At 58.3% G+C, this 25,193-nt stretch overlaps 1 protein-coding gene across 4 annotated transcripts in view; it reads right to left on the reverse strand.

The window, feature by feature from the left end:
* Positions 1 to 25,193, reverse strand: part of KMT2D (lysine methyltransferase 2D) — a 38,482-nt gene that overhangs the window by 6,723 nt on the left and 6,566 nt on the right. Inside the window, exons 9-49 of one of the 4 annotated variants that reach the window (XM_036866802.1) lie at positions 24,934 to 25,091; positions 24,581 to 24,726; positions 22,985 to 24,442; positions 21,782 to 22,890; positions 21,196 to 21,309; positions 20,735 to 20,845; positions 20,096 to 20,200; positions 19,167 to 19,348; positions 18,853 to 19,017; positions 18,648 to 18,757; positions 18,501 to 18,548; positions 17,603 to 17,824; positions 17,254 to 17,373; positions 17,051 to 17,164; positions 16,702 to 16,862; positions 16,470 to 16,617; positions 16,205 to 16,270; positions 15,919 to 16,029; positions 15,580 to 15,717; positions 15,391 to 15,475; positions 14,919 to 15,160; positions 14,748 to 14,821; positions 14,488 to 14,538; positions 12,550 to 14,361; positions 12,264 to 12,443; positions 12,050 to 12,186; positions 9,944 to 11,817; positions 8,280 to 8,403; positions 8,049 to 8,133; positions 7,873 to 7,939; positions 7,540 to 7,772; positions 4,593 to 7,439; positions 4,319 to 4,459; positions 4,028 to 4,195; positions 3,709 to 3,868; positions 3,008 to 3,083; positions 2,661 to 2,836; positions 2,422 to 2,552; positions 1,601 to 1,733; positions 1,395 to 1,522; positions 108 to 1,248 (exon numbers count right to left, since the gene is read on the reverse strand). In XM_036866802.1, the coding sequence (XP_036722697.1) occupies positions 108 to 1,248; positions 1,395 to 1,522; positions 1,601 to 1,733; positions 2,422 to 2,552; positions 2,661 to 2,836; positions 3,008 to 3,083; positions 3,709 to 3,868; positions 4,028 to 4,195; positions 4,319 to 4,459; positions 4,593 to 7,439; positions 7,540 to 7,772; positions 7,873 to 7,939; positions 8,049 to 8,133; positions 8,280 to 8,403; positions 9,944 to 11,817; positions 12,050 to 12,186; positions 12,264 to 12,443; positions 12,550 to 14,361; positions 14,488 to 14,538; positions 14,748 to 14,821; positions 14,919 to 15,160; positions 15,391 to 15,475; positions 15,580 to 15,717; positions 15,919 to 16,029; positions 16,205 to 16,270; positions 16,470 to 16,617; positions 16,702 to 16,862; positions 17,051 to 17,164; positions 17,254 to 17,373; positions 17,603 to 17,824; positions 18,501 to 18,548; positions 18,648 to 18,757; positions 18,853 to 19,017; positions 19,167 to 19,348; positions 20,096 to 20,200; positions 20,735 to 20,845; positions 21,196 to 21,309; positions 21,782 to 22,890; positions 22,985 to 24,442; positions 24,581 to 24,726; positions 24,934 to 25,091 (14,851 nt within the window). Of the gene's footprint in view, positions 1 to 107; positions 1,249 to 1,394; positions 1,523 to 1,600; positions 1,734 to 2,421; positions 2,553 to 2,660; positions 2,837 to 3,007; positions 3,084 to 3,708; positions 3,869 to 4,027; positions 4,196 to 4,318; positions 4,460 to 4,592; positions 7,440 to 7,539; positions 7,773 to 7,872; positions 7,955 to 8,048; positions 8,134 to 8,279; positions 8,404 to 9,943; positions 11,818 to 12,049; positions 12,187 to 12,263; positions 12,444 to 12,549; positions 14,362 to 14,487; positions 14,539 to 14,747; positions 14,822 to 14,918; positions 15,161 to 15,390; positions 15,476 to 15,579; positions 15,718 to 15,918; positions 16,030 to 16,204; positions 16,271 to 16,469; positions 16,618 to 16,701; positions 16,863 to 17,050; positions 17,165 to 17,253; positions 17,374 to 17,602; positions 17,825 to 18,500; positions 18,549 to 18,647; positions 18,758 to 18,852; positions 19,018 to 19,166; positions 19,349 to 20,095; positions 20,201 to 20,734; positions 20,846 to 21,195; positions 21,310 to 21,781; positions 22,891 to 22,984; positions 24,443 to 24,580; positions 24,727 to 24,933; positions 25,092 to 25,193 lie in introns of all 4 variants that reach the window. The other 3 variants (XM_036866801.1, XM_036866804.1, XM_036866803.1) reach the window with 3 other exon arrangements.

Consider the following 25,193-nt stretch of genomic DNA (forward strand, 5'->3'; position numbering starts at 1 on the left):
AAAGATCACCCATGAGGAGCCTGCAGGTCTCTTCTCAACATCGTAAAGGGGACGCTGAGAGACGCTTGCCCAATTCCGTATTACCACTTCAAGGGCCCCGTGCTCACCCTGGGGAGAGGCGTCAGTGAAGACCAGGTCCTCCAGGCCCTGCTCCATGACTTTGATCACAAACTCCGGCCGCCCGTTGTTCTCGCCGATGGAGCAGCGGTAGCAGCAGCGGCGGTTGTTAGTACGGAGGCTCCAGTAGATGCGCGTGGCCTCGTAGCCCACGGGATAGAGAGCGGTGGCACTGTGGAAGTCGGCCATCTGGTGGGGGAGCAGCTGTCCGATGGCGTGGAACACAAGGCCCCCCACACGGAACATGTGCAGCCGCTCTCCCCGCTGGATGATGCTGGCGATTTGCTTCACCTCATCTCGCTCAATGTAGACCCGCCGGAAGACAGCAAAAGAGCTCAGCTCCTGCTCGCAGGGCCCCTTGATCTTATGCATCGGACACAGCATGGTCTTGTCTTTGAAGAACATGCACTTGGCGCGGATGGCGCAGGCAAAATGGTAGACGTTGGGGCAACGCATGCGATTGCAGCTGCTGGTGGCACCAGTGCGCTGGCACAGGGAGCACTTGGTGAGCAGTCCTCGGTGCAGGGCAACCTCCACGTTCATCAGTGCCCCACCCTGGGTCTCATATACCTCCGTGGACCACAGGGCACAGTTGAGGTGCACCCACAAGTCCAGGTCCAGGTTCAGCAGGCGAGCGGGCCCATCCGTGGCCCCATCCCCCTCCTCATGACAGAAGCAGCAGCGCCGCATGTCTCGAGGCACCTTGTCAGGTCGCAGGGCTGTGCCAAGCTGCTCCATAAACTCTGCCACTTCCCGCTCATCCTCCTGCCGCACACCACCCTTCTGGATGGTCAGCAGCAGCCGGAGACGCTTCCAGCGCACCCCCTTCCACTTCTTGAGGCGAGGGGGCCGGGAATCTTCACCTTCTTCAGAAGGCCGGGCTCGGGGCTTGGGCCGGGCTGATTCAGGGGACGAGGCAAGTGGCAGAGGCGAGGGGACTGGTGGCTCAGCTGAGGGTTCAGCTGGAAGTTCAGCCAAGGGTTCAGCAGGGGGGCTGGCAGGAGAGGGTGCCAAAGGGGAAGGGGGTGGGGAGGGTGCTTCAGGAGGCGGCGCCGAGAGCTGCCGCACGTCCAGGTTGGAGACGTTGTAGGTGTAGCCATGCTGGATGGGTGGCTCTGGGGCGGGGCTCTCCTATGGGAAGACGCCCTGTACCATTAGTGCCAGCTCCTCGCTGAACTAGTCACCTCTCTCCTCCCACCCAGATTCCACTTGCCCAAAAGCCCTGTGCCTTCTCGGTCCTAGCCAGATACCCACCCCTTTCCTGCCAACAGACCCACCTGTTTGAGGAGACTCAAGATGTCTAACTGGCTCTTGAGGGTATAGCCGGGCAACACAGCATCAAACTGCTTCAGCCAATCAGGGCCAGCTTCTGGGCTCTTGCCTCCCAAACCCTTTTCTTTCCCACCTGCAGGAAGGAAGGGGTCAGAGCCTCCCACCAGCATCATTCCCTGCAGGTCCCAAGGAGTTTTCCTGCCAAACTCACCAGGGCCCTCAGCTTCCCCCTTCTTAGGCTCAATGCCTGCCCGGGCAGGGCTCTCTGGGAACAGCACCTCATAGGAGTTGGGGATCTTCATGCTTAGTAGCTCTGCCACTGCCACCATCACACCATTCAGGTTCTGCCAGGGCAGGAAAGGGGATGGAACAGCCGTGTCAGCAGAGTGCGTGGAGTGAGAACTACCACCAGCTTGGTAGGGACAAGGACACTCAGAAGGCAACTCCCCAAGTGGCCATGTGCCATCAGTCTTGCCCCTGTGCCGTCCAGCTCTTCTCACGCGTTTCCTTTATGGGCAGCCTTTCCCAAACCACTGTGGGCATTAACGGGAGCTCCACAGAAAGAGACCTGTGTCTACTGGGTTTGGGAAATGACACACACTACATCCACTACTTGGAAATTCACAATACACATTAGCAAAGTAAAGGATCTGAAGAGTCTTGTAATAAACAAACCTGTTTTGCTGTTTTAACTGGGATTTCCAGTTTCCTTTGACCACAAAACCCTGATAACATTTTCAAAAAATCAGAATTCCACCCAGCGTGACTGGGGACATGCTGTTTTGTAGCACTCGTCACATTATACACACTCTCCTATTTGTTGACTTGTGTCTTTACCACTGAACTGTGAGCCCCTTGAGGGCAGGGACCCCTTGTGCTACATTTTTCCTAATCCCACAGTCCAGCTCAGGCTTTCATACACAGTAGGTCCTCAATACCTAGTTTTAAATGATTGGATTTATCCAGAGAAGCTCCCAGGACTGCCCACTGACCAGCATCCCCTTGGCCTCCGAGGCACCCCCAGGAACATACCTTGGCAGCAGCGGCAGAAACTGTCAGCATGACTGACACCTCGCTTCCTTTGCCCTTTTCCCAAGTTGTGGCAGGCAGCTTCCCAGGGGCCTCCAGATCCAGGGCCCCATAAGGTTTGCTATCTGGGAAGACTGAATGAGAAAGAGGGACCTGTGTAAGCTCCAGCTGCCTCTCTCCCCAACCTCTGACAATGCAGCCCAGCCTGGCCAGGACTGGTCCATGCCCAGAGCAACCTCTACCTGGGATGCTGGCCCGAGGAATGATGGGGATGACGGGGGAGAGAGCCCGGTCGTCCTGCTCCCACCGGCCTGAGCCCAGCTGAGGGAAACGAGGGGCTTCCTCCCCCAGGATGCTCTCGGGGGACGAAGCTGGCACAATGCTGTCAGGAGAATCGCTGTCCTCGTCACTCTCCATCCTGTGGGCCAAAAGTAGACATCCATTCCTAAGGCCCTACAGATGCCACCTCCCAAATCTAGAGATTAGTAGATGTCACAGCCCTGCTTGAAATCTGCCGCCGTCCAAGGGAAAAATAAGGCGACCTGCCCGCACCCCAATTCCTCATCCCCATTTCTGGCCCCACCCGCACCTGACATCCTCAGTCTGATTGTGAGGGGGCGTAGGCAAGGCGGCCAGCAGGTCTAGACTCTTCACCTCTGAAGCATCTGAGGGGTAGGTGGGAGAAGAAAAGTCAGGTTGAGGGTGGCCAGAGCCAATGGTGCTTTCTCCCATATGTTTCAGGCCTAACTAGTACAAGACCTAGCTTAGCTATCATGACCACTGTTTACCCATCCACCCACCTACCAGTTTAGGGCACACAACCTATATTTATTGAGCCTTTCTAAAGAGGTACTCTGTAAGTACATTCTTTGTTTATAGTTTTTTAGCGACTCCATTAGGCGAGCACTATTTTTATTCCACAGTGAGGAAACTGAGGCTCACACAAGTCAATCAATTTGGCTGCAGTAACACAGCTAAATAAATGCAGGAGCCAGAATTCAAATCCAGATCTGACTGTAGTTCGTACCCACTGGGTAAGGAAGCTGGGCTATTCCCTGTAAGCGAAAGCTTCATAAATACTCTCCCTGTCCTGTTGCCTTTGCTCTAGACTCCAGAAGCCAACCCTTGCCTCCAACAAATCAGTCCTAAAGAGGCCCTTCTTATCTCAAGGACCCTGTCGTGTATGCACACAGAGCAACACGCAACCCACTCCTATCTTAAACTGTACCACATGACCCCAGCCACCAAGACCTAGCGGAGAAGGAGAAGCTCACTCCGTTCCTGACTTACCCCTCAGCGTCCCTTCAGCATCCCGGGCAGAGGTGGCATCCTTGGGGTGCTCCCCCAGCTCTTCAGATGGAGTGACGCCATTCACCATCTTCTGCTGCACCGATGGGGGTGGGGTGGGGGGCAGCGACGAGGGTGGTGTCGGCGGGTTACTCAGGTTATTCTGGGGGTGGGGTGGGGTGTTGTGTGCAAGATGGCATAGGGAGACTGACATGATCTCCTGGCCCTACACTATACCAGCAATTTCCACAAGTCTGCCACCCCCATCTCCACCCGCCCCAGGAACCTCATCGTCCCCAAAAGGTATTGCCATTTTTCTGACCTTGGTAAGCAGCTGGGAATAGTAGTCAGGGCCCGTGGGCAGCGCCCCACTTCCAAAGGCCCCCCTCAGCTGGCACTGCCCATTGATTGGGCAGCCGCTGCCAAAGGGAGCAAAGAGGCTAAAATTGGCGGTGATGGTAGGCTCCGTGAGGGGCAGCAGGGACAGCTCCTAGGAGGGGCAAGATGACAAGGTTGGAAACCTGCAGCGTGTACATCTCTGCTACTGCACAGTTGGGGGCCAGGCTGCCCCCTAACCTGGGATGGGACCAGGGGACTGGCTCCTGGGGGTCACCTGTTTCAGCTGTTTCAGCAAGGCCTCGCTGGCCCTGACCCCGTCCTCCTTCCGCAGCTTCTTTCGGGAGCTCACCAACCTGTCGCTTGCCTTCTGTACCCTCTTGGGCTTCGGTGTCAAAGGCTTCCTTGCTGCTGTATCCTAAGCCAGATAAACCCACAGTGAAGGCCGCTGTCCCCCTCGGAGCCCTCACCGCATTTCACCCAGACCTGTTCACTCTGCCCCCGGGCTCCAGGCCCCGCACTGTCTGCTCCACTCCAGCTACAGTACTCACCTCCTTGTTGCTGGGGGTAGCCTGTAGTTTCTGCTCCAGCCCAGCCAGCTTGCTGTCAATGTGCCCGTTGATCTCAGCTCGCAGCCCCTCGGGCCCCCGCCCAGTGCTGAGTTGCACATTCTTTGCTCGTAGAAGCTTCTGCAAGAGCAGATGCCCGGCCTCTGAGCGAGGGCCTGCCAGCAGGAGGTGGTTGCTGGTACCTGGTGCCCCTATTGGCTCCCCGTTGGCCTCCCTCTTCACTGCCTGGGCTCCCAGGGCACATGGCTCTTCCCGAGGCTCCTGCTTGATGCTGAGATGGGGTGGCTCAGGTACCACCTGCCCATTCACCTGCTCCAGGTGCCCAGGTACCAGGCTGCTTTGGTCCGGCTTCTGGGCTTCCGCTAGGTTGTCTGGGGGGTCCCAAGGTCCCAGCCCCTTGCCAAAGAAGGTATCTGCAAGCTGGGCAGCAGCAGGTGAGACCCTCCCAGGAGGCAGCTCCAAGGGTGGCCCCTGGGGTTTTGGGGTTCCTGGTTGGGTGGTAGGGAGCTGGGCCTCAGAGGGAAGCTGGGAGCTGGGGGAAGGTAACTGTGAGGAAGGTCTCTTTGGCTCTTGGGGGCTGGATGGTGGAGGTGTGGGAAGGACAGGGCCAAGGACTGGTCCTGTGGATAAGGCTCCTTGTGGGGCGGGGAGCCGGGGTGGGCCCTGAGGTCGAATCCCTGCCCCCAGCTCCTGAAGAGGGCCTGTCTGGGATCCAGGGAAGCCCCCAAGTTGGGGTTGGCGGCCCAGGAGGCCCTGGAGGGGAGAGGGCTGGGTCCCAGGCTCCTGGTAGGGTGGGGCCTGGCGTACTGCCTGACTCTGCTGTAGCTGCCGCTGCATGAGGAGTGCCTGTAGCTGCTGCTGCTGCTGAGGACTCAAGTGCCGCAGCTGTGGGTTTTTGGCCAGGACTCCTTGAAGCTGTGCTCGAAGCTGACCCACTGTAGGCATGACCCCAGCTCCAGGCAGGCTCTGCCCAGACTGGGGGACAGACCCTGGTTTGGCAGGCTGTGGCCCTGCATTATTTTGCATGGGCCGCTCTAGTCCAGGGGGCTGTTGGGAGCTCAGAAGATTCTGGGTCATGGGTCCAGGCTGCTCCCCTAAGGAAACAGAGGATTGGGCCAGCACGTGGGGCATAGATGAGGCCTCAGAAGATGATCCACTGCCTGGTTGCCCATGGCTTCCCACACCCGCTGTGTGGAGCAAGTTAACTTGCTGCTGCTGTTGTCCTGGGAGCCTCAGAGGTGGCTGCAGCTGCACAGAGCTGGGCTGAGCCTGGGCCTGGGGTTGGACAAGGAGGAGCTGTGAGTCCCCGGAGAGTGAGGGCTTTACCTCCCCTGGTTCAGTGGCCACTGACTCTGGTACAGTCCCTACAGCTAACGGCCCTCCCTGATGCGTGGAGGGCCCCTCAGTGGCCTCTGGAGGAAGAGCCGCCTCTACAATGTTTTGTTCCTTGCCCGTTAGGATGAGGGTTGGGCCCAGGGCTCCGGGGCTAGAAAAGTGTTGCAGAGGCTTGGCTGGCATGCCAGGGCCGAGTGTCACTTGCTGCTGTTGCTGTTGCTGTTGCTGCTGCTGCTGTTGCTGCTGCTGCTGCTGCTGCTGCTGCTGTTGAGGAGACAGTAAAGTTCGACTCTGGCTCAAGAGGCCCATCTGCTGCTGCTGTTGTTGAAGCTGCTGCTGCTGCTGCTGCTGTTGTAGCTGCTGCTGCTGCTGCTGCTGCTGCTGCTGTTGTAGCTGCTGCTGCTGCTGCTGTTGTTGAAGCTGCTGCTGCTGCTGTTGTAGCTGCTGCTGCTGCTGCTGTTGTAGCTGCTGCTGCTGCTGCTGTTGTAGCTGCTGCTGCTGCTGCTGTTGTAGCTGCTGCTGCTGCAGCTGTTGCTGCTGCAAGGAGGCCATGGGCTGAGCACTCAGTTTGGGCTGCCCACTGTGTGGCATCAGACCCTGCTGAAGATGGGAAAGCCCTGCCATGGATCCCTGCTGTTGGTGCTGCTGCTGCTGCTGCTGCTGCTGCTGCTGCTGCTGCTGGGATGTGACCAGCCTGTGTCCCATAAGGCCCTGACCCTGCTGTGCCAGCTGGGGGGAACTTAGCACCCGGGGCTGGGTCAGGATCACCTGTCTGTGAGGGCCCTGGGGGCCCAGAGCTCCAGGGTGCTGTTGCTGCTGCTGCTGCTGCTGCTGCTGCAACACTGCCACCTGGGCAGGGCCCAGCATGCCCTGGGGCCCCTGGGGTGGCTGGGGGGACAGCTGCTGGACCAAGAGGCCCTGATGGCTGCTGGGAGGCAGAAGCCCTTGGGGCTTGGGACCCAGACCCTGGTTTGCCGGTACCCCTGGGCCCTGTTGCTGTTGCTGCTGGATTGCCACCTGTCCTAGGAGGTGCTGCTGCTGTTGCAGTTTCTGGGCAAGCTGCAGGCGTTGCTGCTGTAGCTGCAGCTGCCTCTCCTGTAAAAGCCTCGAGTCAGGTCCTAGGCCTCGAAGAGCAAGGTTGCCAGGGAAAAAGCTCCCTGAGGGGCCAGCCAGGGCCCCAGCCCCACCAGAATGTTGCTGTTGCTGCTGCTGGGCCAGGGTGGTGTTGAGGAAGGGGCCACCAGGCTGTCCAGGTAGTGCCATGCCCCCGGGGGGCAGGCGAAGACCTGCAGCTTGCCCACCGGGGGGCCCCTGCGGTGGCTGCAGCCCATGGCCGGGGAGCAGCTGACCAGGAAGCTTGGTGAGTAGCCGGGGACTCTGGGAAGGGCTAAGGGCCAATACAGCTGAGTGCTGCTGCTGTTGCTGCTGCTGCTGCTGCTGCTTATTCCGATATTCTGCCATGAGATTAGTGTGCTCCTTCTGCTGCTTCCGGACCTAACATGGAAGGGTCAGGGAGGTCAGCCTGGAGCCTGCCCACCCATGCCATCCCTCTTCCCAGGCTCCTGGTTGCTAGGCTGAAGTCTGCCTTCCCCACCTGATCCAGCTGTTTCTGGATCTTGCTCTGTTGTTCTGTAACCAGCTTGAGCTTCTCAGCATCAGCCTCTGGGAACTCACGGCCAGCCTTTTTGGCAGTGCGCTGCTTGGCGCACAGAGCTTTCCGGGACTTGCGGTGCACCCCGATCTGCTCCTCTAGCACCTTCAGTTGCATCTGTAGGAGCTGCTGGGTATGGAACAGCCACTCCTCATACTGCCGCTGGTCAGCCTCATCTGGGAAAGGAAGCGGGCGGGTGTCAGGTGATCCAAATCCCTCTTTCCCCACATACCCCAAGCCACTTCCTTGCACACTCCTCCCCATCCCCATACTCACTGATCACTCCCTGGGCAAAAGTGGGTGGATTGGGACGAGGCTGGGAGGGGTCACCGGCACTCCGCTCCTGTGACGAGAGAGACTGCTAAAGGGTCACTGTTCTGTACCAGGCCCTAAGAAGGGTGGCCTGATGCCATAGGACCCAAGCTCCCACTCCCACCTGACCATTTATTTACCTGGCCACTCCCAGCTGCCACGTGGTTCTGCAGATCACTGCCGGGCCCCCCTGAGAGTCTCTGGGCTAGCAGGGACACTTGCTGCCTGGAGTCCGCCAGAGCAAAGAGGATGTGTCGGTGATGGGGAAAGTTGAAGGGCAAAGAGGTGGGACAAGAAGGAAGTAGGATGAGGAAGAACAGGGGAAGGACTGGAAAAAGAAAGGGCCAACCCTCCCACCCTGCAAGTCTTACCTGTTCATACCAGGTGCCACTCCAATGCTGCCCTGAGCCATCACCTTCTTGATGCCTTTCAAAGCAACCATCTTGGCCTTTGCAATAGGATCAATGATATCTTCTGCAGCAAATTTGTCCAGGTCTGGAGAGGGAGGAGCCAAGTGAGCTGGGCATTGAGGTCAATGTCCCATTCCATGTCTACTGTTCCAACACCTTGACCTCCACTAAGCCAAGCAGAACAATGGCATGGCATGGTGGAAAGACCACTGGACTAGGAGCCAGGCAGCATAGGTGACTCAGTTCTATTATTCACAGGACATGTGGCTCCGTTTTTACTTGCACGGTGCTAGGAAAAGGTACTCAGTAAATATCTGTTGAGCCAATATATCAATGTCATTTCACCTCTATGGGCCTCAGTTTACTCTTCTATTTGACAGAGATCATGATTCCTTATTCTGCTCACCTCATGGAGCTATTGAGAGGATCAAATGTGACCAGAATACGAGTACACTTTATGACCTAGAAAGCATTCTTCAAAAGTAGTGTTCTTAGGGCAACTAAGTGCAGCCCAAGAACCCAAGATGTGGGCACTGTGCCAAAGCCCAACGCCAGAGCTGTTTTGGGCACAACACGCATCACCTACAGACCACTCTTCTGCCTGTCCAGGATGCTGGGTAGGAAAAGAGAAACTAGCAGCCACCAAAAACTTAAATCTTCCTAAAATCCTGTACATTGTATATTTCTCCACTGCTCAGAAAGCTTAACTGACTCCCTACTTTTTTTTCTTTTTTTGGCCCCGCCGAGCTGCATGTGGGATCTTAGTTCCCCAATCAGGGATCAAACCCTCGCACCCTGGATTGGAAGCAGTCTTCACCACTGCACTGCCAGGGAAGTCCCCTGACCCCCTACTTTTAAGAGGACTAACCAAACTCCCTCTCCTGGTTATTTTGAGGCAGTAAAACAGTTAAGAGGATATGAGGGCCAGGGTTCAAATTCCAGCTCTGTTAGTTGTGCTGGGCAAGTTAACTTAACCTTGGGCAAGTTAACTTAACCTCTCTGCCTCAGTTTCCTTTTCTATAATCCAAGATAATAATAGTACCTATTTAATGTGTTTGTTGTGATGATTAAATTATACAATGAATGTAAAGCGCTCAGCACAGTGTCTGGCATAGCAAACAACCGTTATTCAATAGACGCTATTATAATTTGAGGTCTTCTTCAATCTGAGCCCTCTTCTTACCTCTCCAAAGCTACGGTGGCGCCCCCTCACTTCCCTCCGCAAAGCCTGCTCCAGCCTAACCACTCCACTCATTGTCTCCAAATATACCCCATGGGCTTTCCTGCTGCTAAGTCTCACTAAGTCTTTTCACCAACCCGGTTGCTGTTTTCTTGCACCACTTCTCTCCAAGTCCTAATCTTTGGGTCTCACCACAGCTACAAAGCCTTTGCTAATCAGACTTCATGCGTCTATTCCATTCATTCATTCAACATTTGAATGCCTGCTGTATGCCAGGCACTATTCTCCCTTAAAAGCTACAGTGCTTCTGCTTACACCACTCGTATGGAATCTGGCCAAAGCTCTTTGTGTCCCATCCCCTTTAACTAGGGAGGATCTTGCGTCTGCAGCCTCAGTGAGCATTTAGTGGTAAAAGTGATAAGCCAGCGCCCCCAGCTGAGGTTACCTGTATCCGGGAAGAAGCTGTTAGCCAGCTGCTGCTGCATTGCCAGCTGCTGTGGTTTCATGCACATGGAAGGTGGCATGGTACCCATGGGCTTCTGTGCCAGCACTGGCTGCGGGCTCTGCTGGGGCACCAAGCCTGCCTGTCCCCCATGCTGCCCACTTAGCATATGCCCTTGGTTGGACACCATGGTCATGGATGGGGCCAGGCGCTGCTGGAGGGCATGAGCTGGTGGCTGGGTGGGCATCAGTGGCTGGGCCAAGCCTGGCTGTCGGGAACCTCCAAGTCCCAGGGCAAGCTGCTGCTGGGCGCCAGCCAAACTGGGAGAAGAGCCCTCATGTGGCAAAGGCACAGGCTGGGCAGGGCCTGGGGTGGACAGCAGGGAATGCTGCTGTTGCTGCTGCTGCTGGGCAGGCTGCAGCTGTGCTGAGAGCTGCTGTTTCTTCTGCAGCTCCTTCTTCTCATGTTCCAACAGGTCCTCGATGAGCAGGGGCAACTCACTGGCTACCAGTGAGCTCTCCATCTTGTCCAGCTCATCCCCAGATGCATGTCCACCGGGCAAGGTCAGGGCCCCACTCTCTAGCTCAAACTTTTCCAGCAGGGAGGACCCTCCTGGGCCACTCAGTGGGCTGGGGGTCAGCAGGTGAGCTGGTGGTCCTCCTGTGGTCCCAAAGGGGACCTTCTCAGCTGGGTGCCCACTACTGGAAAAAGGTCCTGGGCCCATTCGAGTGTCCCGGCTGCCCACCACACTCTGTCCTGGCTTCAGCCCCAGGCCTAGGGAAGTGGTGGCTGGAGCTGGCTCTACCTTGGGGGTGGTAATGGTAAACTGGCAAGGGGAAGGGTGGCGCCCACCCTCCTCCAACTTGGGCTTCACCTCGGGGAGCACGGATGCCAGACGGGGCTCAGAGGCATCAGCAGCCGGGGGAGGGCGCTCCTCAGGGCCCAAGGGTCCTGGCTCCACCCCCCGCAACAGAGCCTCCCGCTCAGCCTTTTCATTGGCCGACTCCACCAGCCTCAGATGCTCATTGAAGATGTCCTTCTTGTCCCCGGTGTCCAGCTCAGGGTCAGTATAGGCCAGCAGGTCAAACTCATCCCCGTTGAGCAGGTCGTCCAGGTGGGGATCATTGGTCTCCAGGTTTTCCAGGGTGCCCAGCTCATCATCTCCCTTGGCCACATCCACACCCAGGCCCAGGTGAGCAAGCTCCTCATCATCCTCCAGGGCCTTGTGGGCATCAAAGTCATCGTCCAACTCAGGATCCTCACACGGTAACTTCCCAGCTTCCAGGGCCAGAGGAGGGCGGCCAAGCTCAGTGCCTGAGGGGGGCCGGCTGACTAGCTCCAAGCCAGCGGGCGCGTTGGGACCCTTGGTATGGGGCGTTGGATGCAGGCCGTTGTTCAGTTCAGGGGCCGGCGGGGCTGAGGGTTTCTGGGGAGGAAGGCCTGACACTGCTAGGCCACGAAGCCCTTCAGGGGCCAGTCGGTGAGAATCCTCAGTTACAGGGAAAAAACGGGGTCTCTGAGGGGGGCCCTGACCAGGAAACGGAGGCACCCCCGGTCCCAGTCCTTTCTGTACATTGTGCCGCAACTCAATGAACTGGGCAGGACCAGCTGGACCAGGCACTGGCTCACCAGGGCCAGGCAGGCGGGTGGGAATTCCCGCCAAGGGGGAACCTATGGCTTGGCGGCCAAGTTCAGGCCCAGGAGTAGACGGAAAGCGTGTCGACATGGCAAGTCGCATGGAAGTTGCTGCTGTTGCCTGTTGCTGCTGCTGCTGCTGCTGCCACAGTTGCTGCTGCTGCTGCTGCTGCTGCTGCAAGGGCAGGGACCCAGGATATGGTGCTCGCTGATAGAAGGCTTGGGAGCCTCCCACCAATTGCCTGGAAGAATATGCAGTAGTCAGTAAGACGGAAGCAGGATGAAAAAGAGCTAGAACACGGGCTGCCCTAAGGAAGGAAGGCTGGAGTTAATGCAGTGAGGGGGAAGGAATGGGGAAGAGAAGTTAAGTGATACTGAAGAAGGATTAGAGAGACAGGAAAATCAGAGGCAGCACACAATGGTGGTACAATATGTTCCCTTGATTTTCCCCCAGGGCACCCCCTGGAGCCTCACCGGCTGTTCACATCCATAGCGGAAGGGGTGGCTGGTGGAGGTGGCCGGGAGAGTCGGTCATCACTGGGGAAAGCCCCCGGCCCCAGGATGGGGCCACCCAGCTTGCTTGGGGGCAGCCCCACAAGGCTGCTCTTGTCCTAGGAGAGATGAGGGTAGATGAAGGTGGGGCCACCTTCAGCATCTTGGATCCACTACCCCTTGCCACTCCACCTACCTGGGTGCCAGCAAAGGGGGTCTGGCCTCGACCCAGCTGCTCAAAGGCAGGGCTACTAGGCTCAGCACCCCAGCTGCCCGGGGGCCCCACTGCTCCGGCAGCTGCCGCAGTTTCCTTCTCCTGCCGAAGGGTGTTGCGCTGGATCTGCTGCCGAATCAGCAGCTCCCGTAGTCGTTGGCGCTGCGCAGAGAACAGAGAAGAGGGGTAAGTCCATTCTACTCGAACCAAAGGGCTGGCACAGAAACAGAGGAGACGTGGGGGGCTCAGGTCCAGGATGTCGACTCACCTGTCGTTGCTTCTCCAGCTCTGTCTGACTGAGGCTGGACATGCCTGGGTCCTGGGTACCTGGAAGTTCAGGTGCCGCCAAAGAGCTGCCCATCCCAGCCCCTGGGTCTTCTCGCTTCTCAGCTGGAGAGGTGATGCCTGCCCGCTGTGAGGCTCCATGGGACAGGTAGGGGAGGGATCCATCGGGTGCAGGTGGTGGAAGGACTGATGGGGGGCGCAGTGGGGACAGCCCATAGCCCTCTCCTGTGGACCCACTGCTGGGTCCCAGAGGGCTGCCCGATGGGTGGAAGTTCCCTGTGGCTACTGTGTAGTTTGTGCTTTGAGGCTTGCCCAAGGTAGGGCCGGGCCCAAAATGGCTGTTGATCCCATGGGGTGGAGGGAGACCAGGCTGAGGGACAGGGGGCTTTAGCGAAGGCTCCCCTACTGCCTGAGGGAAAGTGAAACGCATGGGAGAAGGGGTGCCTACAAATGCACCAGTCCCAGGGGACCGGGCAAAATTGGGGGGCTGCACACTCGGGACCTTGGCATGGAGCTCACCTGACGGCCCTGAGGGCAGGGCTGCTGGGAAACCCCCAGCCCCCAACGGAGTGTGGGCTAGAGGCCCAGCCTTGAAGGCAACTTCAGGGGGCTGGGGGCGGGGTGGCTTATGCAGTGGGGCAAACGGGTCCCGGGACTGAGGGCGTGACGGTGGGCGGGAATAGGGGTCAGGGGACTGGAAGCGAGGGGTAACAGGGGACGGGCAGAAAGCCTCAGCAGACAGAGGACGGGGTGTCAGCGGGGACTGGGAGCTGGACTGGGACTGGGGACTGGCGGGCACTCGGGAGAAAGGGTCAGAGGGCAGCGAGCGAGGAGGCAGGGCACAGCAGCTCTCAGGGGGCGGGGGCGGGGGCCGAGGGGTCAACGGCGGTTGGGCATAGGGGTCAGGGTAGGGACCAGGGCGAAAGATGTCCGAGTGGCTGGGAGGGGAAGGGGCCAAAGCCTGGGCAGGGGGCGGCTCCTGGGGCCTTAGGCCCAAGCCTGGGCTCTGGGGCTCTACCTGAGATGCCCGAGGGGTCAGGGGGGCTTTGAAGACGTCGGGTGCCTTTAACTCCAGGCCACCCAGATGGGGGCCTGAGGAGGGTGAGTCAACAAAGCCCAGGTTTGGGGGCCCATAGCTGGGAGAGGATGCCCCAAGCTCTTCCTTCTTCACCTCTAGGGCCTTCCGAGACTCCCCGAAAGGCAGGGGCGACAGCAGAGGCTCAGAAGCCTTGCCTCCCCCTACCCCTGGGCTCTCAGGCACAGCCAGGTTGTCCAGTGAGGGGCAGCGGGGTTTGAGGAAGGGGTCAGGTGTGGAGGGCTGGTGTCGGGGGGTGCCAGGTGGGGTGGTGTGGAACTCCCCTGGCTGGCCGGTCCCAGGACGAGATGAGGCGCCCAGCGTCGCGGGCTGCGCGGGGGCCCCGGTCGGACTAGGATAGGGAGGATAGGTGGGTGGTGCCGTGGGGAAGCGGGGCTCCAGAGCGTAGGCGGGGGCCAGTCCAAAGGGGTCCTGCGAAGGCACTTGGGCGGGCACCTGGGGTGGGAGCTTGAGGAAGAGCTCACCGGGCGAGTCGGGGCCGGGCACCGTGCCCGCCGGCGGCTTCAGGAACCCATCCGCAGAGGTAGACAAGCCGGCGGGGGGAGTGGGGCTGCCAATGAAAATGGTGGGGGCAGCAGCAGGAGGCGGGCTGCCCAGTGCCCCTGGCTGGGGGGGAATGCGGAGATGAAGGGCCGGTCGGTCAGTCTTACGGGCCATGTCGCCCACCTTGGTCTGCTTGTTGATCTGGCTCTCAGCCTGCTACAGGGGGAGACCAGGCACAGAGCAGTCAGGCTGCTGTGGGCAGGCCCTATGTCCCCCCTACCCTTAGAGAGCCCGCCCCACTACAGGCCTTGGATGGCACAACCCAGCCTGGCCCCCACTCACCTTTTGCACCTTGCTGATGCGGTGAGCTGCCCGGTTATCTTTGGCCTTTTGCTGAGGAATAGAGGACACAACCTTAGGCTAGGACGCAATCTCACGCTCAGCCCCCAGCCCTCGCAATGTCACTCACACTGCCTACCCAGAAGCCGATCCCTACTGGCCCAGCTGCTTTGGGAGTGGGGAATGGAAAGAACTGAGGCGACCTTCCCAAAGTCACCCCGCACCCTCAGTTCCCATGCTGACCCAGGCTCCCTCTGTCTCACCAGGTAGGGGGCTTTATCAGCAGCTGGAACTTTTCTCCAGAGCTTCATGATTTGTTTGCAGCGGCTAGACCAGTCTGGAGGGCAGAGAGAATGTGTTAGAGGAGACCTGGCAGGTGACCCCTGCACGTGCCATGTTACAGGTTGTCTCCCTTGCCCTCATCCCACGGGTACCTGGGTAATCTTGCTTGAGATTGGGAAAGTTAATGTTGGCATAGAGCACAGGTGAGATGGTAGAGAGCTGGCCCAACTCCTCGTCCTTCTCCCAGCGCTGAAGACTCCGCTGGTTGTAGGAGAGCCCGTCGCCCTCACCCTCTGTGGTGGGCGTGGTCGGGGTGGAGGGCGTGGTGCCCCCCGAGCCTGTCCAGGGGCTGTCTGGCTCACCGGGCTCCGGGCTAAAGAAGCCCCCGCGCTCCCTGGGGCGCAGGGGCGGAGAGTCACAGAGGGCAGGGACGCCAAGCCCCACCCCAGACAAACTGCCCAGAGTCCCCAGGCCACTGCCCTGCCCCAACAGAGGACAGTCACTAACAAAGGAGCAGAGGGAGGTGTTGCTACAGCAGCACCCAAGAGTCCAAGGTTCCCTCCCTTGGCATGGCCCCAGTTGGAGGGAAGGGACTGCCCACAGGGGTTAAGCATAAATACCAACCTAGAATCCAGGAATGGGGACTGGCAAAGGCCCGGGTAGGAGTCCATTGGGCTGCTGGAGGGGAGACTGCCCAAAGGGAGTCCACCTACAAGAGGCACAGGATCAGCGAAAGGAGTAAGTGGCCCATCCTGGAGGCAGGCTTGGCCATACCTGCCCACCCAGTTTTCAAACCACTCCTATCCGGATCACCTTGAAGAAAGGGCCTCTGTAGCGGTGTACGGCTGCCGTCGAGGCCAGGGGTTCCACAACCCAGATGTTGCTCTCGTTCAGAACCCAGAACATCCTTGAAAAGCTGCTGCAGGTCCTTGGATTCCATCTTGGGCAGTTCTGTGAGGGATCGATGAAGGATGCTGCTGAGGAAGACTGGGGAGTTGAAGGGACACCACAGGGCTACAAACGGTCACGGCCAGGGAAGGGGCCCACGACTCCCCACTAGAGAAGCTGTACGGATGAGAGTCTCAAAGGTAGGATGCTCTGCTTCTCCCACAGAGGACCCCTATACGCAAGGAGTGCGGGTCACAGCCTCACCTTCTGTGGGAATCCTGTCTAAGTCAGAGCTAAGCATCCCTTCACCCGGGGTGCCTGGCTTCTCAGGGTCACTAGGCACTGGGGATGCCTTTACGCCGCCATCCTCAGGTCCTGCAATTGCCAGGAGAAACCCATCAGCCAAGGCCAGTATGGAGGTACCACACTGGCCACCCTGAACCACAGAAGGCATTGAACACTTTCTAGCCTCCAACCCTGATAGTGCTCAGGGCCAGAACAGGTTGACAGAAGCAAAACCAAGATGGCACACAGTCCCAGCAGCCCTCACCTGACGTATCAGCCTTGCCCTCAGGACCACGGGATTCTTCATCTGCAACATCCGGACCATCATCTCCTACGAGCAACAGTCGCCATTCCAATCAGAGATGCCCTACATGTGATGCCCCGAATAGGACCCCAGCTCCAAGGCCAGGGCCCTTGGCCCACCCTCAACTCCTGGAGACCAGCCCATTTCCCACTAAAATCTCTTACCAGCTTCTAAGCACAGAGTGAAGTTGGACCCCTTCAGACCACCTTACCCCCACACGACTGACCTTTCTGTGAGGTCGGGAGCTCCTTCCTATCTGAGCCTCCATCCCCCTTGGCTTTTGGGGTTCCTAGTCCAAAGCTTGGCCGGCCCACCCCAACTGCAAAAAGGGCCTTCCGGCTCAGGTCCAGCAGCTCCTTCCCAAAGAAGGCTTCCTGTGGGAGGAGTCAGGGAGAAACAGGCTTCTTCATGCCCTGCAGGACCGACACTGCCCTTGCCCCTCGGAGCCTAAGACCCACCTGCAGATAAGCAGGGAACATGTCCTCTAGTTTGCTCTTCTTGCGCCCTCGCCGCTGCTGCTTCTTCTTCTCATCCCCATCAGCTAAGCTCTGGTCCACAGAGCCCTCTGCAGGCAGGTCGGCAGGCAACACTGGGGACCGAATGGGAGGTGTCTGCCTCTCTGGGGACAGCGGGCATGCTGCTCCCAACTTGGCCTGGGGATGCTTTCTGCCTACTCTCTCCCCAGCACCAGTTGGGCCCACTACTCTCTTCGCCCTCTGAGTGAACTCCCCTGCCCCAGGCCTCCCTGGCAGTGTCCCACAGGTCCTGTGATCCCCACCTTCTCCCAGGCCCCACTGGAGCCCTCACCCGTCTCACCCTCGTCGGGCTGCCCATCCCCACTCAACACCTCCGCCTGTGCAGCAGGCCCCTTTTTCACACGTGTGTGGGATTTCCGCTGTCGCACCATGAAACCACCGATGCCTATAAGGAGACAGAGCTGAGGCTGAGAAGCCGCTGGGGACCTGGTGAGCTGCCCTTCACCACCCCACCTCTGCATCCCAGGGCCTCACCAGGCCGATAGGGTTTGCGTTTGCGTTTTTTGCTTTCCTCGGTCTCCTCTTTGCCAGGCTCTCCATCAGGGCTGACGGGGCCCTCTAGTTTAATTTCGCATTCCATGTGCTCCACACCACCTGTGTACGGGGACAGACGAGATGGAAGCAGGTCAGAGGCATGGACCCTTTTAACCCTGTCATCCTGCCACCTAAGAACAGAGCTGAGTGCCCTGCCACAGAGCCATCTGGACAAGACCAACAGTGGCTTGAGGGTGACTGGGAGTGATAATGCAGCTCCTACCCAACATTCAACTCTCACAGGCATGCTCCCATTACTCTGGCACTCCCTGAGATTCCTCAGCCTGACCTTCACCCTTGAGCAGCTCATCAGTGTCCAGGTCTCCATCCTTCTTGTCATCAGGGCCAAGGGCATCTGAAGGCTCAGAACCCTCCAGCCCTGCCTCGCCTGGGAGGCCAAGCCGTCCTCGCCGCTGGCGCCGCTTGTGCAGGGGCGACATGGTCAGGTTACGCAGCACAGCCATGCCAGTTTCTGTCAGCCACACACCCTCGAAGCGGAAGTACTGGGGCTCTGCACAAGGGGGAAGAGCGTGTGACCCCTGATGGAGGCCCCAAGGAGGGCAGAACTCCAAGTTTCGGCCTAAGTCCCTAGCTGGGACAAAAGCTCTGTGAAGAGCGAGAGAGAGACAGACTGAAGTCCAGACTGGGGTCTGAGGGCTGGAGAGGAGAGACCACCAATGGGCGCCAGCTAAGGCCCGAGTGCTCCCTCAGTTAACCAGGGGGATCAGAGAGACCGCTCCTGCTGAAGCCAGACTTTGCTCACGATTAACCCTCAGTTCACCAAATATATTCTCTAACTGTCTGGGGCCAGGAAGGCCCCTCCTTGCCGAATGCCAGCTCACAGTGCCCCAGATGCCAGGAGCAGTGCCCACATTACAATGGAGGTGGGAGAGCCCCAGCTCCTTCACTAAGGAGAAAGAGCTGTGTTCTGTGCTCTCTGGAGATGAGATTCTAGCCGTACAAAGGCCGTGTTGCCTGGCGGAAGGAACTCTGCCTGGGAAACTGGATGCCTTGGTTCTCGTCATAACTTCATCACTGACCTATGGGGTGACCTTGGGCAGGCCACTCAACCCCCCTGGGTCTTAGTTTCCTTCTCTGAAAATAACGAGATAAAGTTGGGGGGCTGGAGCTGGACTAAGTGTCTAAGGTCTCCTCTGGCTTTGGCGTTCAGAATTTCTGTGACTCACCCGGCTCTTTCGCCTTCATAGGCACCAACTCTGGAGGCGCAACAGGCGCTGCGGAGAGGACAAACCAAGGCAGCTAGAGGCCCTGTCCCAAAGCAAGGCACCCCTGCCCCGACTCCTCCTCCCCTCTCCCCAGCTCCTGGTACTCACCAGCAGGCTTTACCACGTAAGGCTGGCAGGAGACACAGTCAAAGCCCTCGTCAGCCGCCTGCTCCACGTCATCCTCTGTGAAGAGGCTCTCGCAACCAGCATGCATCCACCTGGGAGAAGGGAGACAGGAGGGGATAAACTGAGACAACGCAAGGCTGAGAACAGGGAAGAGGGGGCTTACATGAGGGGCAAGGGGCACCCTCACCGTTCACAGTGACGGCACTGGATCAGGAGGTCCTCTTCCACATACGGGGCATGACAGATCGGGCAGGTCACCAGGCTGGCGCAGGGCCCGCAGTGCGTGTAACTATTCTGCCATTCACAGTGGAAGCCAGGGGAGGCGGCCCCACACTGCATACAGGACACACACCTGGTGGGGGCAGAAAGACAGACCCTCAGCACCTAACCTACCCAAAGCACCCAAAGCCTCCCGGCCTTCTAAACCCCGCCTCTGCCATGTATTCAACATGACACCCACTCAAACATTTCAGACCCCTCTGAAGATCCCAGTCTCCTTACCACTTGCACTTCCAGCCACCCTTGGGCACGGTGAGCAGTGGGGGGTCCAGGCAGTACGTGTGGTAGCTAATGTCACAGTCATCGCAGAGCAGCAGGCGGGAGGGGTCTGAGGCCTGGCCGCATACCTCACACACGATGCACTCCACGCAACGCCAGCCCTTCAGCAGCATCACCTTGGTGATCTGGTGCAGAAGATGGCAATTCCTCAGGAGGTGATGCGGGGGGCAGGGCAGACCTCTCAGGGGAGGGTGGGACTTACACAGGTGAGGCTGGAGGACCCCAGTACCCAGGCCAGACCTCCATTTGAGCACAGGGAAGCGACACAGAGCACCCTCACCCCAAAAATAGTGGATCTTAAACTTAGGCTTCCAGGGATCTCTGCTGATCAGAGAACAGCCTCACCCGGCCACTGCCTCATTACGACCTTTCACTAGGGAAGTCTCCAAAAAGACCGTGGATAGAATTAGGTCGTATTTCCCCCAGTTTTTCCTGAACATGCAGAACCTGCTACTGCTGCAAGTTAGTGAGTGTTAGCAGTGGACAAGTTCTAAATTAACATTAATGAAAACCCCAAAATGACTGATCATACTTGAGTCAAAAAACACTGCTTTCTCTTTGTGGACATGTGTTTGATTCTGATTTTACATTTTATATCCAGACCATATCATGCTTTCTACTAGTAAAGTTCTCATAGTTTATATGATGGACTGAATTATACCAGCAAGTCATGGTCTACCACAAAGAAACTCGTAAAGACCACTATGGTTTCCAAAGTATTTTTTCCCCGAGATGAATTTGACAACCACTGGAAACTGATGAACAACACCCATGACCAATGGCCACTTTAAGTAGAGTGGCCAGGACAGGGAACTAGGATAAGCAGTAATGACCCCATCCCCCAGGCCAGACCTCTTGGGCCCTGAACTCACCTTGCTGTTGACACAGTAAGGGTGATAGCACTGAGAGCACTGGGAACAGGCAAGGAGGTGGCCCTCTGCCCCCCGGCCAAAGCTGCCACATACCACACACATGTCCTGGGGAAACACACAGAAACCCAAATGTCCAACCTCACATCCTCAGTACCACTCAGTCCCAGTAACTGACTACACCACTAATCTGAGAGGAGGGAGTCAAAGAACCAGAAGCCTATCCCCAGCATTAGGACACGGTGAGCCATCACGGGACCCCGTTCCTTCCTAGCATGCCTTGCTCATCTGATCAGGTAATTTGAAATGATACAGCCTGACATGGGTAACGGTAATGAGAAGTAAAAGATAAGATGGGTAAAGACTGGTCAGGATGAGACAGTAATATATGCGACAAAATTCTACAGCTTTGAGATTACTCGTGTTCCCTAGACTCTAAGCCTCAATAGGGCAGAAACCATTTCTGCCTTTTTCACTGCTACACCCCTAGCTGCTAGCTCAGTGTCAAGCTCATTCTCTGGAATGCCAGAAGTAGGTCCCTGGTTCTCCCCATTTACCCTCCCACCAAAACACACATATCCAACTGTTCAGTCTGCCAGATCTCACTGCTGAAGATGGGACTACAAAAGTCAAGTATGGTACCTGCATTAGGACAAACTTGTCTGTGTTGGAGAAGAGAACCACAGTATTTTGCATGGTGTCATCATCATCATCTTCTTCCTCCTTGCTGGGAGAGCTATCGATATCAGCAACCTTATAGGCAGAGAGTTGTGGAAAGTGAGGCAGCTAAATCTGCCCCAACTAAGCTGCTTTCCTCTTTGGTGTTGGGGGAAGGCGGCATAAACCTCTGGCTAAGATGAAAGCCAGGAGCCAGGACTAAGAAGCAGAAGAACACCCCAGCTCCCAAACTGGGCCTCAGCCCGACATCAGATTTCAGAGAAGCCTGAGGGCCAAGAGGACAGAAGGAGCACAGACATAGCTGGACAGGCCCTAGGCTAGCAGGCAGGCAGGTGAGCGTGCAGGGGACTGGCAAGATTTAAAGGGTGTTTAATCTTGAAGGGGCCAGCTGAAGCATGTTTGGGGGATGGGAGGCCTCTCCTTACTACCAGAGTCTCAATGGAAGAAGTAGTTGATTTTAGCCGGGCCCGTCCTCTGCCACGTCCTCCGTGTGCTCCTCCGCGTGGCCGGCGTCTTCCTGGGAAACTACTGCTGCGACCCTGAGTGAGGAAAGGGGACGATTACAGGAAAAGTCGAGGGCTAATATGCTGGATCCACAGGCTTGGAGGGAAGAGAAGAGACGAAGGGACAGAGTATGGCAGGTACCAAAGCCCAAAAGTCCCAGTCAGGGCCAGGGAAAAAGCCAAGCTCTCATATAGCAACAGGTAGGTAACTGGTCCAAACCACTCACCATCTTCCAAGAAGAGTGGTCAACGTGGTACAACAAGAAAAAATACTGGCTTGAGAGACCTGAGTTTCTAGTCCCGATTCTATGGCTGAGTTACCATGAACCTGGGCAAGTCACGTCCCCCTGTGAATCAGTATTCTCCTTGATAAAATAAGAAGATGCACTCAAGGATCTCTGACAGTCCAGGATTCAATAAGCCAGGTAGGAAGGTATCAGTGACACAGGACTATACCTCTGACAGTGGCATGACACCAAGCACATCCAGTGGCTGGATAGCCCCTTACCTGTTTGATGCGGGAACGAGCCGGGGAGCTGCGCCGCCTCCCCTTGTCCCCCTCCGCTTTGCCTCCTCCGATAGCCGTCCCGGCATCACACAACAGCGAGTCATCTGTCTCTGGCAGCGAATCCGTACAAAGCCGCAGGGAGCCCTCATCTCGGGCTGGACTAACGTCTGTAGATACCCCCAGCTCCATGGACAAGGAGCCACCCCCCTCGGGGTCGGGAGAGCCCAGCAGGGGCTCTGAACCAGGAAAACTGGCACTGGCATCGCCCTGGCTCAGATTGGAGATCTCATTAACGATGTCAGATTTGATGAGAGTAGGTGGGGTAGGAGCCACTGGTGCACGTGGCTCCTCTTGCTCTTCACAGGGTGAGCCCTGCTCTGCCTGCTTGCATTCTGGGCCATAGACCTCCATAGGGGTCACAGGGGCCAGCTCCTCGGGGTCCAGGAGCACAGGGGAACCCTTAAGTTCACTAGCCAAACTGCCAGGGGTCTGTCCGGCCTCTGGCTGTGATCCAGGAGTGTCAGTCCCATCCAGAGGGGCTGTATCTTCCCCCAGGCCAGAGAAGTCATCCAGGGCTGGGGCAGGGCTGGGTGCAGGGCAGGAAAGGTTCCCCATGGGAGAGGGGAGAGGACTAGTAGGGCTGGGTTCCAAGGCTGGGCACTCAGGTTCTGGGGCTTTCTCAGTCTCCATCTCATGTGGCTCAGCCTCATCTGAGACCTGCACTGCCTTCTGCATGGGACTCAGTGGGGAAGGAATAGACAGTGGCAGAGCAGGGGGAGAGCAATGGGAAGGAGGGGAGTTTGGGGGAGGCAGGGAATGCTGGAGGAGTGGGGAACAACGAGGGGGAAGGGGCTCCATCAGCATGGGAGAGGCCGGTCCTACCGGGGAGCCTGGAGATGGGGGAAGGATCATAGGGGGTACAGGCTCAGGGTCAGTGCAGTTAGCTTCTGGTGGAGGGCTGATAGGTGTCTCTAGGATGGGGGCAGCCAATGGCGACTCAGGGTCACTGTCCCCTTTGGCACCAAAGGGGTACTCTAACTCTCCCAAAGGAGACAGGGCCGGCGGGGCCACAGCTGTGATAATGGGTGAGAGCGGAGGAGGAAGAGGATCTGGAGAGAAAGAAAAAAAGAGAGGCTCTTAGATTAGATGTGCCATAAAGAGTTAAGACTGTCCCAGAGTAAGAGGGTACTAACATCCCCGTACCTGGTGGCATCAGCTGAGGTGACAAAGATGGCTCCCCAGATGGGGACAACGGCAGCTCCTCCGGCAGAGGGGACAGAGGTGGCTCCCCAGGCTCAGACAGGGCCGGCTCTCCAAGCAAAGGGGATAAGGGTGGCTCCCCAGGTGGGAGGAACGAGGGCAATTCCTCAGGTGCAGGGCACAGGCCTGGCTCCTCAGGGTGCTCTTCAGGGCGAGGGGACAGGTGCGGCTCCTCAGGTCGAGGGGACAGGCGCGGCTCCTCGGGGACTGGGGACAACTGCGGCTCCTCGGCCGTGGGGGACAGGCGTGGCTCCTCAGGCTGGGAGGACAGATGCAGCTCCTCAGGTGCAGGGGACGGGCGCGGCTCCTGGGGCGCAGGGGACAGACGAGGCTCCTCGGACACAGGGGACGGGCGCGGCTCCTGGGGCGCAGGGGACAGGCACGGCTCCTCGGACACAGGGGACAGGCGCGGCTCCTCGGGCGCAGGAGACAAGCGAGGCTCCTCGGGCACAGGGGACAAACGAGGCTCCTGGGGCGCAGGGGACAGATGTGGCTCCTCGGGCCGGGGGCAGGGTCGCAGTTCCTCAGGCAGTGGCGACAGGGGTGACTCCTCCAGGGGTAGGGACATAAGCAAGTCCTCCGGTGGCGGGGAAGCAGGTGAGTCTTCAGGTGGCGGGGACGCGGGTGAGTCCTCAGGCGGTGGGGACAGGCGTGAAGCCTCAGGTGGCGGGGATGTGGGAGACTCCTCAGGTGGTGGGGACAGGGGAGATTCCTCAGGTGGTGGGGACAGGCGTGACACCTCAGGCAGGGGAGACAGGCGTGATACCTCAGGCGGGGGGGACATGGGCGAGTCTTCAGGTGGCGGGGACATGGGTGAGTCCTCAGGCGGTGGGGACAGGCGTGACGCCTCAGGTGGTGGGGAGAGAGGAGACTCCTCTGGTGGAGGGGACAGGGGCGATTCTTCAAATGGTGGGAACAGACAAGATGCCTCAGGTGGTGGAGACATGGGTGACTCTTCAGGTGGAGGGGACATGGGTGACTCCTCAGGCGGTGGGAACAGGCGCGATGCTTCGGGTGGTGGGGAGGTAGGCAATTCCTCCGGTGGGGGGGACAGGGGAGACTCCTCAAATGGCGGTGACAGAGGTGATGCTTCAGGCGGTGGGGATAAGGGTGTCTCAAGCGGGGGAGATGGGGGGGACTCCTCTGGGGGAGAGAAGGGTGACTCCTCCAGTGGAGAAAAAGGTGATGCCTCAGGTGGGGGAGACAGAGGAGACTCCTCAGGCGGTGGAGAGAGGGGTGAGTCCTCAGGCGGTGGGGACAGGCGCGATGCCTCAGGCGGCGGGGATGTGGGTGATTCCTCAGGCGGTGGGGACAGGGGCGACTCCTCAGGTGGGGGCAGCAGTGGCATCTCCTCATTTAGGGAGGCCTCCAACTGGGGCTCAAGTTGGGCCCCTTCTCTACCTGCAGACATAACACACCATGCTCCTACCTAGTTCAGATGCACTCCACAGAAAGTACAGGGTCTGGGGCAAAGCAGAAACTGTCCCTTGCCACACGATAGAAGGGGATTACTTTCAGGGACCCTCACACCCTACTCACCTAGTGGTTTGGCTTCACATTGCAGGGGCCCCGGTTCCTTGGGTTGCATAGAGGTCACGTGCCCACCCTTTGGCTGCCCTTGGCATGCAACGTACAGAGCATCGGGCTCATCAGTGGGGGTATCGCCGGGCTCTGGGGATGAGAATCTGCAGAGGGTACAGGGGAGCAGGCACCACGGCTCTCATCAGCTATCAGCTCCTCACGAGAGCACACTGGGGCGAGGCACGAATGCTACGGATTGTAGTGCCCGCCTGAGGGCCCTCCTCTCAAAGTCAGCTTGCTTTAACACGAGCCCTGCCAATCTCAGTACTTCCGATCCCCCAGCCCGATCTCTGCCAGTCCACACCACTTACCTGCCACAGACCGGGGGGTGCTGCTCAGCAACAGAACTGACAGGCTGTCCTCCCTGGGCTTTGTGACAGCGGTGACAGAGCGAGTAGTTCTCAAACCACTCAGAGTTGGGGTTCAGCTCTGCTGAGCCTGCCCCACAGGCCCGGCATACCCGGCATGCCTAGGGGAAGGGAACGGGCAAAACGGGCACTTGTCAGACAGCCAGAGACTGGAGGAGAGCACGGGACTCGTCACAACAGAGAAACTCGGGATGCTGTAGGAG

This window comes from Balaenoptera musculus, chromosome 10 (assembly GCF_009873245.2).
Source record: "Balaenoptera musculus isolate JJ_BM4_2016_0621 chromosome 10, mBalMus1.pri.v3, whole genome shotgun sequence".
Lineage (NCBI taxonomy): Eukaryota > Metazoa > Chordata > Mammalia > Artiodactyla > Balaenopteridae > Balaenoptera > Balaenoptera musculus.